General features: G+C 51.9%; 1 protein-coding gene across 1 annotated transcript in view; it reads left to right on the top strand.

Annotated features, from left to right (window-relative positions):
• LOC133918926 (uncharacterized) overlaps positions 1-15,617 on the top strand; it is a 67,567-nt gene that overhangs the window by 6,854 nt on the left and 45,096 nt on the right. Inside the window, exons 6-8 of the mRNA XM_062363059.1 lie at positions 8,421-8,474; positions 9,338-9,441; positions 9,529-9,646. Of these exons, the coding sequence (XP_062219043.1) occupies positions 8,421-8,474; positions 9,338-9,441; positions 9,529-9,646 (276 nt within the window). The remainder of the gene's footprint in view (positions 1-8,420; positions 8,475-9,337; positions 9,442-9,528; positions 9,647-15,617) is intronic.

Genomic DNA, 15,617 nt, shown 5'->3' with positions numbered 1-15,617 from the left:
CATCCATCTGAGAGATAGTCCAACAAGTAGCAACTACGGTGATCAGAGTACGTACATGAGTCATGTGAGCAACAGGAGCAAATGTCTCATCATAATCTTGTCCCCGAGTTTGCTAAAAACCTCTGGCCACAAGACGAGCTTTGTATCTCTTAATAGAACCATCTGACTTGGTCTTAATCTTGAACATCTATTTACATGTAATAGGTACTGTATAGGACGGTAATGGAACAATATCCCAAGTGCCAGTACGATCAAGAGTAGCAAGATCTTTAGACATGGCAAGCTGCCATTCGGAATACTAGAAGCTTCCTGATAAGTGGATAGCTCATCAATAATAGCACTCACACGTGGAATGTTAGTCGCTGAATTCTTACTCTTGGTAGTAGCTGAAATCTTACTCTCATCGAGAGAGGATGACACTAGGAGTTGGGGCAATTTTTCCTTTATTTCTCACACAAATGCCATGCCAACCTGAGGGGTTGGGGATACATATTTATAGGCCCATGGCCAGCCAAGCATATGCTAAGATGCTAGTCTAAGATGCTAGTCTAAGATGCTAGTCTAAGATGCTGTCCTCTAGTCTAAGATGCTAGTCTAAGATGCTGTCCTAGATGCTGTCCTCTAGTCTAAGATGCTGTCCTAGATGCTGTCCTAGTGTCCTAGATGCTGTCCTAAAGCATATGGGCAGCAAGACCACCACCATGTGGCAGCCCCACAAAGACCATGCAGCAGCCCCACAAAGACCATGTGCTGCACAAGGACTTATCCCATCATTCTCCCCCTAAGTCTTGTGCGTCGTCTTGTGGGAAGATTGAACCATCCCGGTCCTGGAGCAGAGCTCAAGGAACTTGAGCCTCCCAAGAGGCTTGGTGAGCAGGTCCGCAAGCTGATCCTTGGTGTTGATGTAGCTCGCCTTGATGCTCCCTTCCTCCAAACAGCCTCGGATGAAGTGGTACCTCACCCGGATGTGCTTGCTCCGTTCATGGAAAACGGGGTTCTTTGCCAGGGCTAGAGCGGACTTGCTGTCCACCCTGAGCTCCACCGCTCTAGTGTCTCTGCCGAGGAGATCACCAAGCAGTCGAGCGAGCCAGAGCGCCTGAGTCGAAGCGGTGGAGGCCGCTATGTACTCGGCCTCGCAGCTGGACAGGGCCACCACCTGCTGCTTGACCGACTGCCAGCTAACGAGGCACTTGCGGAGGAAGAAGAGGATCCCGCTCGTGCTCTTGCTGGTGTCGATGTCGCCGGCGTGGTCGCTGTCGCTGTACCCGACGAAGTGTGCCGCCCCAGGGCACCTAGGGTAGTAGAGGCCGTGGTCGAGAGTCCCCGCAACGTAGCGGATGATCCTCTTCACAGCCTGCTGGTGCTCCGTCGTCGGTCGCTGCATGAACCGACTAACGTAGCCGACGGAGAATGCCAAGTCCGGCCGTATGTGGGCGAGGTAGCGAAGGCTCCCCACAAGACGCCGATACTGCGTAGCGTCCACCTCCTCCGTCGTGCTGTCGCGGCTCAGCTTCAGCCTCTCCTCCATCGGAGTGAGAGCTGGGTTGCAGTCGGTGAGCCCAGCTAGCTCAACGACGCGCTTGGCGTAGGCGGTCTGTCGAAGCGTGATCCCGGAGTCATCCTGGTGCACCTCGATCCCCAGGTAGAAGGAGAGAGGTCCCAGGTCACTCATCTGGAAGGTGGCCTTCATCTCTTCCTTGAATGCCGCCACCTCCGCATCCTTGGTGCCGGTGATCACCAAGTCGTCGACGTAGACACCCACCAGCAGAGCAGTTCCTCCACTGCCCCGTCGGTAGATGGCCGCCTCGTGCGGGCTTTGCTCGAAGCCCATCCCTTTTAGCGTGGAATCCAACTTGGCATTCCACGCCCTCGGTGCCTGCCGCAAGCCATAGAGGGCCTTGCGCAGGCGGAGCACCTTGCCCTCCTTGCCGGGGATCGTAAATCCCGGCGGCTGGTGCACGTAGACCTCCTCCTTCAAGTCGCCGTTAAGGAACGTCGACTTGACGTCCATGTGATGAACACGCCAGCCCTCCTGGGCAGCTAGCGCAAGGAGGAGTCGCACGGACTCCATCCGTGCCACGGGAGCGAAGGCGTCGTCGAAGTCGACCCCCTCCTGCTGCACGAAACCTCGTGCCACCAAGCGAGCCTTGTGCTTGACGATGGTGCCGGCTTCATCCCTCTTCAGCTTGAACACCCACTTAAGGGTGATCGCTCGGTGACCACGAGGGAGGTCACCAAGCTCCCAGGTGCGGTTCTTCTCAACCGCATCCATCTCCAACTGCATCGCGGCGCGCCATGCCGCGTGTCTCTCGGCCTCTGCAAACGACCGAGGCTCGCCGTCGTCACACGCAAGGTGCAACTGCGCCTCCAGATCGTGAGGCACCAGTCCCGGCACCGGCTGGTCGCCGAGAAGGTTCTCCATCGTACGGTACCGCAACGGCTCGCCGTCGTGGTACGCGTCGATGCGCTCCTCGTCGTGAGAGAGCGGAGTAGCGAGCTCAACCGGGCTGTGCTCAACACGAGCTGGTGTTGGAGTAGACGTGCCCGGAGAGGTGCCTGTCGGTGCTGGAGTGCGTGGCGTTACCGGCTGTGGTGGAGCCGGCGAAGAACTCATCGCAGCCGAGGTCTTGGCTGGAGAACGTGGTGCTGTCGAAGTAGCAGGCGCCGGGGTCGGTGGAGGCTCGGGGACTGGGGTAGACACGCTCGTCGAAGAAGAGCTGCCTACTCCCCCAGCTCCCTCGAAGTGGACGTACTCGACAGTGAAGTCGTCGTACGTCGGAGCCGATCTGTCGTCCATCGCCTTGTCCCACGCCCATCCTCGCCCTTCGTTGAACACAACGTCGCGCGCCGTGTGCACACGCTGTGTCTTCGGGTCGAGGATGCGGTAGGCCTTTGAGCCCTCCGCGTAGCCGATGAACACTCCCGGAGTGCTCCTGTCGTCGAGCTTGCTGATGTGGCCAAGCTCCTTGGCGAACGCGAGGCAGCCGAAGACCCGTAAGTGGGAGACCGCCGGCTTGCGCCCATGCCAAGCCTCGTACGGCGTCCTGCCGTCGAGCGCCTTGGTAGGCGAGCGGTTGAGGATGTAGACGGCCGTCACCACCGCCTCTCCCCAGAAGACAGCCGGCATCCCCCTCTGCTTGAGGAGGGCCCGAGCCATCCCCACAACCGTCTGGTTGCGCCGCTCGACGACGCCGTTCTGCTGCGGGTTGTACGGCGCGGAGTAGTGGCGCTGAATGCCCTTATCAGCGCAGTACGACGCGAATTCAGCCGCCGTGAATTCGCCGCCGTTGTCGGTGCGCAGCACGCGCAGCTTGCAGCCGCACTCCGCCTCCGCAGCAGCCTGCGCGCGCCTGATGGCGTCCGCAGCCTCTCCCTTGCTGCCGAGGACCATCACCCACATGTAGCGGGAGAGGTCGTCGACGAGCAGCAGGAAGTAGCGTCGTCCTCCCGGTGTGGCCGGTGTCACCGAGCCACACAAGTCCCCGTGCACAAGCTCGAGCCTCTCCTTGGCTCGGAAGCTCGCCCGCTGGGGAAAGGGGAGTCGCCTCTGCTTCGTCAACACGCAGACGTCGCAGAGCTGCTCCACATGGTCGAGGCACGGCAGGCCTCGCACCATCTTTGCGGCACTGAGCCGCTTCAGGGCCTCGAAGTGAAGGTGCCCGAAGCGCTCGTGCCACTGCCACGCCTCGTCGTCCCGACGAGCGGCGAGACAGAGGGGTTGTGCCACCTGCACGTTAAGGACGTAGAGTCGATTTGTGCCTCTGGTTACCTTGGCAAGAAGGCGACGACGGCGATCCCAAATCCTCATGACTCCATCCTCAACAACCACGCGCGAACCGTTCTCATCCAGCTGTCCCAAGCTGATGATAGAGTTCCTCAACGCGGGAATGTAGTAGACTCCGGTGAGCAGCCTGTGCTCACCAGACACGGCGGTGAAGATGACGGAACCGACGCCCTTGATCTCCACGCCGGAGGCATCCCCAAATTTGACGGAGCCTCGGACGCTAGAGTCAAGCTCGGTGAAGAACTCCCGTCGACCGGTCATGTGATGGGTGGCGCCGGTGTCGAGGCACCGCCCGTCAGTCTTGTCGTTGCCGGAGCCGTCGCCGAGGAGGGCGTGTGCTTTTGGCTCGTCAAGGTGGAGGAGAGCCGCTGCGGCCGGTGCCGCTGGAGGTAGCTCTATGCTCGCATGAGCCATGAACAGAGCCGGCTCCTCCTCCTCCGCCTGTGCGATGTGGGCCTGGCCGCGTCGTGGCTGACGACAGTCCTTGGCCCAATGGCCAAGCCGGCCGCAGTTGCGGCAGGTGTCGTCTCGTGCCGGCTTGTGCTTGCCGGCGGCGCCGCCCTGGGCGCCTCCGCGGGCATCACCCTCGGCACGTCCTCGCGCCCCGGCCTGGGCGTCTCTGCGCGCCTTGCGCGGCTTGCCACGCTTGCGGCCGCCTGTCGTGGAAGAAGGCTCCCCCTTCCTCCGGTCACCCTGGCAGGCATCCCACTGCTCCCGAGTGAGAAGGAGCTTCCCGCCAGTGGTGATGGGCCCCGAGAGAGATTGTGGCTCATCGCTGTCGACGACCTTGAGGCGACCTATCGCCTCCTCGATCGACATCGTGGAGAGATCCAGCAGAGACTCGATCGAGCGAGCCATCTGCTTGTACTTCTCGGGGACGCAACGGAAGAGCTTTTCGACAGCTCTCTCCTCGCCGTAGGTGTCATCGCCGAACTGCACCATCTTCTGCAACAGAGTGTTGAGACGGAGAGCAAAGTCATCAACGTCCTCACCTGGCTTGAAGGCCAGGTTCTCCCACTCCTTGCGAAGTGCCTGCAGTGTGGACTTGCGGGCGCGGTCGCTGCCGAAGCGTGCCGCAGCGATGGCGTCCCAAGCCTCCTTGGCAGTCCGCTTATTGGTAAGCGAGAACTGCATCTCGGACGGGACTGCTGCGATGAGGGCATCCAGCGCCCGTCGATCCTGGTCGTAGTCGACGTCGCCGTACCGGACTGCCTCCCACATGTGCCGCACCTGGAGCTTTACCCTCATCACCGCAGCTCACTCGACGTAGTTGGTCTTAGTGAGGGTAGGCCACCCACCGCCGGGGCCGACGTCCCTGACAACAGCCTGGAACCCGTGGTGACCACGGTACCGATCCGGGGAGAGAGAGCCACGCCGCCTGTAAAGGCCGCGCTCTCCATCGACCCGTCCGCCACCGTTGCCGTGCGCGCCTCCTCCAGGAGCGCCGCCGGCGCGTCCGCGCCTGTCTGGGCTGCCGCCCCGCTCGTGGGCGTGCGCCGCTGCCCACTGTGCCGCCCGCTCTCGCGCTGCCTCTGCCTCCGGCAGCTCGAGGTCCGCGTCGGCGCTGTCGTCAGCAGAAATGGAGCTGCCGGTGCTGCCGCGCAGAGCCTCGACCTCCGCTGCCGCCGCACGCGCTGCAACCGCCGCCGCCGCTGCTTCTGCCTCCGCTCTGGCTGCTGCTAGCTCCGCCGCTGCCAGCCTCGACGCCCTTGCCGCCGCCGCAGCGGTCTCTGCCGCCGCTCGCTCGCGTTCCTCTGCCGCGGCAAGTTCGGCCTCCTGTCGACGCCGCGTGCTCGAGGCGACCGAGCGCTGAGACTGCCCTGCGGACATGACGCGCTACCGGGGGAGGGCTGCTGCGTGGGGAGAGGGCTGCTTCAGACGAGCTACTGCTGCTCTGCGCAGAGGGAGAGGGGTGAGGAGGAGCAACCGGGGCTGCTGCTGCTCTTAGCTGGGGCTGCTGCGAGGCTGAGGGGGGAGATGAGCAGGAGATGCTCAGGCTACAGGATAAACAGGCTCTGATACCAGTTGTTAGTCGCTGAATTCTTACTCTTGGTAGTAGCTGAAATCTTACTCTCATCGAGAGAGGATGACACTAGGAGTTGGGGCAATTTTTCCTTTATTTCTCACACAAATGCCATGCCAACCTGAGGGGTTGGGGATACATATTTATAGGCCCATGGCCAGCCAAGCATATGCTAAGATGCTAGTCTAAGATGCTAGTCTAAGATGCAGTCCTAGATGCTGTCCTCTAGTCTAAGATGCTGTCCTAGATGCTGTCCTCTAGTCTAAGATGCTGTCCTAGATGCTGTCCTAGTGTCCTAGATGCTGTCCTAAAGCATATGGGCAGCAAGACCACCACCATGTGGCAGCCCCACAAAGACCATGCAGCAGCCCCACAAAGACCATGTGCTGCACAAGGACTTATCCCATCATGGAAAACACAACCTGTCAGGAGGCTCAATAGTAGTACGATACCGTATATTATATCTCGGATCAACTTGTGACTCATCAGAAATAGTATGCGACTCATCAAAATTGTCAGATTCATCAGAAACAGGAGCATTAGGATTGGCTGAGGATGTAGGACTAGACGGAAGCTCTGTGGGATCTGTGGGACGACGAGTGTATACATGTATGATGGGTGGTTTAGATTGTGGAGGTGGAGCAGAAGTTGGTGGAAGAGGCTCATTAAGAATGAGTGGAACGGATGGGGGCGGTGTAGAGACTTCATCACTAGATGAAATAGGAGGGAGGCACAGAAACGATGTGGACTATGTGAGAGAATAGGATGGCTGAGTAGAAGGGTTATAAAAGAAAGGACAGTCCTCAACCAAGGTCACACTTCTCAATAAATGTGTGTTGTACATTCCTCTGCTGTACACTGAGGTACCATAGAGATCACAGGGCCCATCAAATGATCAAAAGCAGAGTAATACTCATCAATAGACATATCATTCTGTTCAATTACATGTATTTGTTGCATGAGAGTATGCAGAAGAGCACCACTGTCCTGAACATAGCGCCGCTATAAAGAAGATTATATGGCCTTGGCTGTCTTAAACTTAGAAAGAATCATAATCATAGATTGCTTAGTACTATTGATAATGGCAGCCATCACTTTTCCATCATTAATTTGCCATGTTTTGATATCATCAGCATTAGTACCATTAGACTTACGGACAGGGGGATCTTCAGTTAAGTGAAAGACCGTAACCCCTTAATGCAGTCTCTATTGAAAAGCCCACTTGTGATAATTGTGACCATCAAGAGTGATATTGATAGCAATGACATTAAGCTGCAACATGATTGAAGTACAGGGAGGACAAAACAAGAGTTACCACCAATAGTAGCAGGACTGCACCACCATAGCAACTGCACATGGTGCAACAGGGAGCATAGCAGCAGCACCACGGCAGCCCAACAGCAGTACACAGTAGCAGCCCAACTGCACCATCACGGCAGCGCAGCAATACAGCCCAACACCAACAGAACAAGTTCACCCGATCTGGATTGACGTGGTCGTTGACTCCACGCACAACAGTCGATCGCTTGACGAGAGCTGGTGCGGAATGGATCCGCGATAGGCAGAGGACTTCACGATGGGTGGACCCCAAGGTGGACGGTCGTACGAGACCGCAACGATGGGCGACGGAAGGAAGCCGCTACGGTGGGGCTGCGACGGCGGAAACGGCGATGACGGGGAGCGAAGGAGCGGCGGATGGACCTTCACAATAGACGGGTGAAGAGACAGTGCGAACGACACCAAATGGTTGACGGGCATGGAGCGACAGCACCGAGAAGGAGACAGAATCGGTGCGATGGCACTGGGTGACAGAAAAAAAATGGATTGGGATTTGTTAACCCTAACACTAGGCTGTGATACCATGTTACTAACCTTGGGGATTAAAAGTATTTTCACGTCATTAGGGTGGATGTGTATACATAGCCATGAGATGGGCCAATATGGGCCTATATGATATATTAGCCTTAACAAGGAGCACATCACAGGTCACAAATAGAATCTGCACACACCTTGCCACTACTTCTGGGCTCATGGATAGGTAACAACAAGAGCCTTCTTTTATTGGTCTAGTTTGGAGTAGAGCTGTTGCCGGCGGATGCAGGTAAACTGCGTTAGGTGTGTGGGATGCAGTGTGGTGAGAAGTGAGCTCTTCACATGGACAAAGCGGATTTTTGCAGATTCACAAAAATGGTGTTGGGTAATAAATGAAGAGGAAAAAGAGGGGCAAGCTATTCTTTAAGATGTCAAATCTTCAATTTTTGCTTCTTTTTGTTTTTTATTGGACCAATTAATGGATGGCTAGAGGATGCACTGTGACAGTGTAACTGTTAGGTGTTTGATGGTGCAACAATGCATTTCTGTTTTCATTAAGTTTTTGTTTTGGGAAATTGTGTTCAATCTAGTTGATCACCTTTTCAAATTTCGGATCCACTTGATTTTTGAGGGAAAATTGTAGGGGAAACCCCCACAATGTTGGGTCTGTCTGCTGCTATTTTCTTGCGTTCTTGATTATGTTTTACCTATCTCATTCTCTGTTTTTCCCAAAAACTGTATCCACAATCAGCTTTGTGGAATTCGAGTTTTAATGCTTTCCCCTCCTTTTTTTTTCTGCAGGCTGCAGAGGCAGCAACTCTTGAAGCAACAAGTAGGAGTTCAAAAGGAGGACCTGTATGATCTCTTATCCTGTTTGAATCACAGTGCAACATTTTTGTGCTTCTTTGATATTTTTCGAAAAGTATAGTAGTGAATAGTTATTGCATTCATAGTGACCATATCAATAAGTGCCAAAATATAGATATTGAAACTTCTTGAGTCACATTGCCGTATCAATTTTAGATGTCAAAGATGAATCTCTCTTGTTTTTCTCAGCTGGAATATTGCATATGGATGTACTAAGTGTTCAGATCATGGCTTTTTACAGTTATTTATTTAAATTTATTTTGTGAATGAAATCTGGAGCCTGGAGTTCTCTCCTCTTAGTGGACTATGTGGAAATCTTCTTATTACAGGCTTACAGCTGTACCAGTGTTGACACTGGAATATAAACTAGGTTTCAGTTTGGATAACCTTTAGTTCTGCACCACTAAGTTTGCGCATTAGACCTACTTGCAATATATAAAATCACAGCACACCCCACTTTAGTGAGAACTTGCCACATAAGTTAGCAAGCCAGCTATCTTGAAAAATACGCATCAGCATGAATAGATGAAACATTTGACATACAATTGCCATTCGTCACTTTATTTGAGGTTATGAGGATTTTGACTATCTTGAAGCATATTGATCCTTAATGGTGGTGTGAGTAATTGTTTTTAAGGTGGTGGGCTTAAAAACCATACTGATTTATAAAGTGAGGTTGGTAAATCTCCACATTAAAAGAGAAGTTTCGTGTCTAACTAGAAAGTATTACTATTTGTAGATTGTGAAATGTAAAAAGTTCAAGTGGATGTATTAGTTTGTTATAGTTTCTCCTTCATATCAACTGTGGTTACTCTCATTCATCTGTTCCAGTTGTTCCCTGCATGTTACAGGTGCCAGGTGGAAATTCATGGCTATACAATTTAATATCTACAATTATTGGAAATCTTAAAGTCACCATAAGTAATGTACACATCAGATATGAAGATTCTGTCAGGTTTGCTAAATCACTTGCATGTCTGTTTTAATTTTTTCTTTTTCTATGAATTCTTTATATAATTGGTTTCTTTGATTACTTCTGCAGCAATTCTGGGCACCCATTCGCGTCTGGTTTCACTTTATCAAAACTTGCAGCCGTTACGGTGGATGAGAATGGTAATGAGACATTTGATGCAGATGTAGCCCTAGATAAGCTGCGAAAGGTTAGAACAAATTCTTATAGCATGGAATTTTGTGTTATTTTGCTATTAGCCTATCTTGTTAGAAACATCATATTTCCTTTTGCATTGGTGAGATTTGACATTGAAATTGATGTCTGTAACATAGCTGCATACCATAAAGGCAGTTACGGAACTAGTCAGAATGGTACCCCCCAACACACTGATATGGCTTACAGATCAGCAAGGAAGACTCGGCAAACTTGCTCTACAATGGAGGCTCTGAGATGCAATTAGGGTCTAATTCTTGCTTGCTTTATTGATTATGAGGCTGGCATTATATAGCCAGCCTTCTAACAACTGATGCTAACAACCTTGGTAACTCAAACTTACAACTAACAGATAAGTCTTATCACTAATTTGCATGCAAGCAAACTATCAACCCGACTAACAATTTTATCTCTAAGCTGCATTCTGTTTCCCTCTCTTTCGCTCATAACTTCTTCCAACAAATGCGTCCACGACATTCCCCCCCCCCTGGTGAAATAGCTCGTCCTCGAGCTGGAAGTCAGGGTAATTGGCGGTGAATTCGTCTAGCTTCTCCCAAATGGCGTCCGCAGGTGCCCTGACGACCCAACACACTGACAGCTCCCAAGTACCACGGTTGAGGCGGGCCCGTGCGATTGGAGGTGGAGCTGGAACAACACAACCATGAACAATGTCCCACAGAGGAACGATTGCGTCTGGGGGATTGCCGTGATGCTTCTTCAGGAGGACAACGTGGAATACGTTGTGAATGTGCGCCTTGGAAAGGAGACAAAGCCGATAAGCCACCTAACCAATGCGTTCCTCAACTTGAAACGGGATGTAGTAGCGTGGTGCAAGCTTTGAGTAGGACTTACTAGTGATGGAACTCACGGTGCATTGCTGCAGGCGTAGCCATGCCTAATCGCCGACCGCAAATTCAAGGTCAAGGCGAGAGCGGTCATGGCCCTCCTTCATGTTGTCCTGTGCCTGAAGAAGGCGCTCTCGAATATCCGCCAAGAAGAGGTCGCGCTCCTGCAATTGCCGATCCACCGCCGCGATACGAGCCAAGCCTGACTCATAAGAAATCAGAGCTGGAGGAGCGTAGCTGTAGACCACCTCAAATGCTGTTGCTTGTAGTGCCGTTTGATAGGACGAATTGTAGCAAAATTTGGCCCATGGCAGCCAAAGAAGTCAACTGCGGGGACGATCACCGACGAGACAATGAAGATACCCTCAAAATCCGATTAGTCACCACAGATTACCCGTTGGTCTGGGGTGTAATGCGGAGTTGAGGCGGAGCTGAACACCCGACAGTTTAAGAGCTTGGACCACAGGTTGCTGGTGAAGATGGGGTCGCAGTCGCTGATGATGGGGCAAGGGATGCCATGAAGGCGAACGGTGTTGTCGAAGAAGGCTTGCGCAACCGTCATTGCAGTGTACGGGTGGCCAAGCGCGATGAAGTGAGCGTATTTAGAAAATCTATTGACGACAGTGAGGACCACATATTTGCCATCGACCTTTGGAAAACCTTCGATGAAATCTAGCACTATGTCTTCCCAGACGACACGTGGTACATTGAGTGGATTAAGTAGACCCGTCGGATGCAAGTGCTCTGTTTTATTTCGTTGACCAACAGAGCACCCGCAGATGAAGTCATGGACACGGCGATTGTCGTGCGGGTTGTAGAATGATGCTCGTAGTCGGATCAAGGTTTTCTAGATGCCCTCATGCCTTATGCCGTGCGCCGTCTCCAGAATCAAGGGCCAACGTGAGGAGTCAGGCAGAAACAACCGACCATTGTGTAGTACGAAGCCATCGACCACAGACCATGTTGCGACCCTCTCTTGTTCAATCTCCTGTTGCTTGGCCACCAGCTCCAGCAAGGAGGCTAACTCTGCGCGGATATCATTGAAGAGTGAATTTCGGCCGAGATATGGCATGGGTGGAGAAGACGTCTTCGTCACAGCACGACAGAGCTTCTGTCGCCACGTTTTGCTTTCCCGGTCGAAACTCAACAGAGAAGTCGTAGCCAAAGAGCTTGCTGACCCACGTGTGTTGCGGAATAGTGGACAAACGTTGGTCGAGGAGGTACTTTAAACTGAAGTGATCAGTGCGGATGTTGAACGGCCGAGCCCAAACATACGGACTCAAATGACGCACGACCTTGACCAAACCAATGAGCTCATGCTCGTAGGCAGCCAACTTGGCATGGTGAGGCGCCATCTCCCTACTGGAGAATGCGATGGGGCCAAGTCCTTGATGAAGAACGACGCCGAAGCTGGAGCTTGATGCGTTGCAGTCGACGATGAACGAGTTGGTGAAGTCCGGGAGTTGCAACACCGGTTCGGCTGTGAGTGCGTGTTTAAGCGTTTGAAAGGCTGTTGCCGCCTCGGTCGACCAAGCGAAGGCCTCCTGCTTTAATAGCTTTGTCAAAGGACTTGATGAATTTGCGGTAGTACTTGGTTAAACTGAGGAAACCCCACAGTGCACGCACTGAAGTTGGTTTGGCCACGCTTGCACCACCTCAATTTTGGTTGGGTCCATGGCCACTCCCTTACCCGAGATAATGTGGTTGAGGTATCCGATCGACGTTTCTTCGAACGAGCACTTGGAACGCTTGAGAGCTAGCCGATGCTTGCGCATGAACTGAAAAACAACACAGACATGTTGAAGATGCTCCCGCCTAGGATGAGCTGTAGATCAAAATATCATCAAAGAAAACGAGGACTAAACGACATATAAAAGGTTTGAGAACATTGTTCATGAGTGCTTGGAAGGTCGCTGGCGCATTAGTAAGGCCAAACGACATAGCCAGGAACTCAAAGTGTCATTGATGAGTGCAAAATGCCTTCTTCTCGATGTCCGGTGGATGCATCAACACCTGGTGGTACCCGCTGCGGAGTTCGAGATTGGAGAAGAAACGAGCACCCTTTGGTTCATCGAGGAGTTCGTCGACGACAGGGATTGGGGACCTGTCTTTCACGATTTTGGCGTTGAGTGCGTGGTTATGTCGTTTGGCCACCATGACTTGTCTTTCTTTCGTACCAGTAGTACTGAGATGGAAAATGCAAAGGTGCTTGGATGGATGATGCATCATGGCATTGCATTGCTTTTCGATTCTGTCCTTGAGAAGCTACGGGTAGCGATACGAATGTACCACTATTGGTGTAGATCCCGGCAGAAGGTGGATGTGCTGATCAAACTGTCGTTCTGGGGAAGACCCTGTGACTCCCCAAAGATGTTCGCAAACTCGGCCAGGAGCAGGGCCAGCATGTTGCGGGTGTCCATGGCTTGAGCACGCATCAAGGTGTTGGCCACCATACCGTGCCACCTAACACGGTGGTCGTTGCGCCAAAATGCCATTGACAGGTGTTCAAAATCCAACAAAATTGGCCCTAGGGTGCGAAGCCATTGGCACCGTCGAGTGGGATGATGTAGAAGTCAATGTCGTATTCCTTCTGGCCTATGTGAACACGAACACCTTCACAGATGCCCGCGTTCGGCACACGGTCACCATTAGCTACACTGACGTTGAGTCCCGGTCGGTCGGTGGGCCTGAGGTCGAGGCACAACGCAGTGCTTTCCGCCAGAAAGGAGTGGGTGAAGCCATCGACGAGCGAGTGCAGAGCGGTGGTGCCAATGACTGCCTTGTTCCGCCTGCGTTTATGCCGATCAGTGCATAGATAGAGATCTACATGCCGTCGTCGGTGTAGCCTTCATCCACCGCTGTGCTCTCATCAAGTTCTAGCAGATAGATGTCCTTCATGGTGCAATGTTGTAAATGTTCCTTTGAGAACTTTTTGGGACATTTGAAGCATAGCCATTTCATGCGGCGATCAGCCATCTCAGCTTGAGTGAGGCGACTGAAGTGAGTGCCGAGAGGTGGGGTCGTGCGCGATAGTGTCAACGCCGCTGTTGATGTTTGTGATGCGGCCTTGGATGCAGTTGTGAGAGCGGAGGACACGCCACGGGGCATAGCGGTTTGAGCCGGCGAAGGTGGATGGGTTGCCGTGTGTGGTTCGTCATCCTCGATCTCTAGACGACGCTCATAGGCCCGGGCAAGGCTCATGGCATCCTCGAGTGTCGTCGGTCATTGGAGCTCGACGTCTGTTTGTAGTGGATTGCGTAGCCCTGCCGTAAAGACGTCGATCTGTTGTTGCTCGGAGACATCTAGGCACCGGGCTAAGAGCGTCAAGAAGCGCTCTTGGTACTCGGCCACCGACCTTGTGTGTCAAATCCGGATGAGTTCACCAAAAGGATTACTCTAGATCGGCGGCCCAAAGCAAAGTTCAATGAATTCGACGAATTGATCCCAAGTCGGCACGCCCCAATTGTGTTCTAGGTGATAGTACCACAACTGCGCCGCACCTTGGAGATGGTAAGTGCCATCCAAACTTCCTCATCGTCCGATGCCGCTTGGGCACAGAAGAATTGTTCGCAGCAATGCAACCATGTGAACGGGTCTTCGGTTCCATTGTAGTTAGGGAAATGAAGCTTGTGGATCATTGGCGCAGGACGTTGGATTTGGACGCCGCCGATGCTCACTTCTCATTGCGGCCACAATCTTCAGGCTTCGTGCCGGAGCTATCGTCCTTCTCCAAGCGCAATGATTGGAGCCGGTTAACAGCCACATTGAGCGTGCAACTGCGAGTCTTTAGGTGGCTCAGCTCGGTGTCGACGACCGTCTTGGAGTCCTTCACAAAGGCTGAGAGGTTCTCATGGTTTTGCGCAGGTCGTTGATGGCAGAGTTGAATGCCTCTTTGGTGATCGGTGATCCCATGATGGGTGTGTGTGGTGGGATTTGGCTAGTGGATTAGAGATGGTAGGGAAGGTAGTAGTGGTCGTAGGAAGGAGATGGTTCTGGATACCAGATGATATGGTATATGGATCAGCAAGGAAGACTCGGCAAACTCACCCTCCAATGGAGGCTCTGAGATGCAATTAGGGTCTAATTCTTGCTTGCTTTATTGATTATGCAGCTGGCATTATATAGCCAGCCTCCTAACAACCAATGCTAACAAACCTTGGTAACTCAAACTTACGACTGACAAATAAGTCTTATCTCTAATTTGCATATAGGCAAACTATCAACCTGACTAAATTTTATCTCTAAGCATAACTCTTTCCAACAAATGCGTCCACAACACACACATGAAACAATGTAGATAGGTGATATGGATTCCCGGTTTGGGATAACTTACCAAAGGCGCAGAAAAGCATTAAGGGAAGAAAATAGTTAGTTTCCTTTAGGTTTTAGAATAAATTGTTTCCTTGTAGGTTTTAGAATAGTTGGATTTTAGGATTGACTAGCTAAGTGCCCGTACGTTGTAACGAAAACACAAATATTAGACACGGTAACATCAAGTAAGTTAGGTTGATTCGGAATAGGTTTAGGGTTTGGACCTCTATATAAAGATGGCCTTATAGTGTAATCGGTAAGAAAGAGATTAATTAAAGATTGGTCAGAGCCTGGACTCCAGGAAACCTAGTTATCCAATATAGGTCATATTTAATACTCCCCATAGGTCATATTTAATACTCCCCCCAGTCACAAATAAGTGACGCTTTGGACATCGACATAGCCCCCAATATAAAACTTAGCAAAAGTATTATATTATGAAAGTACTTTTCAAGACAAATCTACCCGTATCATTTTCAAACATCCAAACTCAATACATAAAAAATAATTTGTAACCAAAGTTTGGAATGGTTGATTGCACGCAACGCAAAATGACATTTATTTGTGACTGTAGGGAGTAGCATTAGTAGATTCCATAAAAAAAGTGGCTTGCAAGTTGTCTTCTATTTTCTTTGCAATGTTGAACGGTTGGAATTCTTGGGGTCATAGAAGGGAGAAGAGTTGATGCTCTCGCTGTTTAACTACGACCTTCCTTTAACCTCAGATGATGCTCGAACAATACTTAGCTAAATACATGGGAATAACTTCTATCTTCGTTAATAATCTGTTAATTCCATGGCTAAATTCAAG

Source organism: Phragmites australis, chromosome 5, assembly GCF_958298935.1.
Source record: "Phragmites australis chromosome 5, lpPhrAust1.1, whole genome shotgun sequence".
In the NCBI taxonomy this organism is placed as follows: domain Eukaryota; kingdom Viridiplantae; phylum Streptophyta; class Magnoliopsida; order Poales; family Poaceae; genus Phragmites; species Phragmites australis.
Note: the sequence above shows the minus strand (reverse complement) of the source record. Positions and strands in the feature narration are given on the sequence as shown.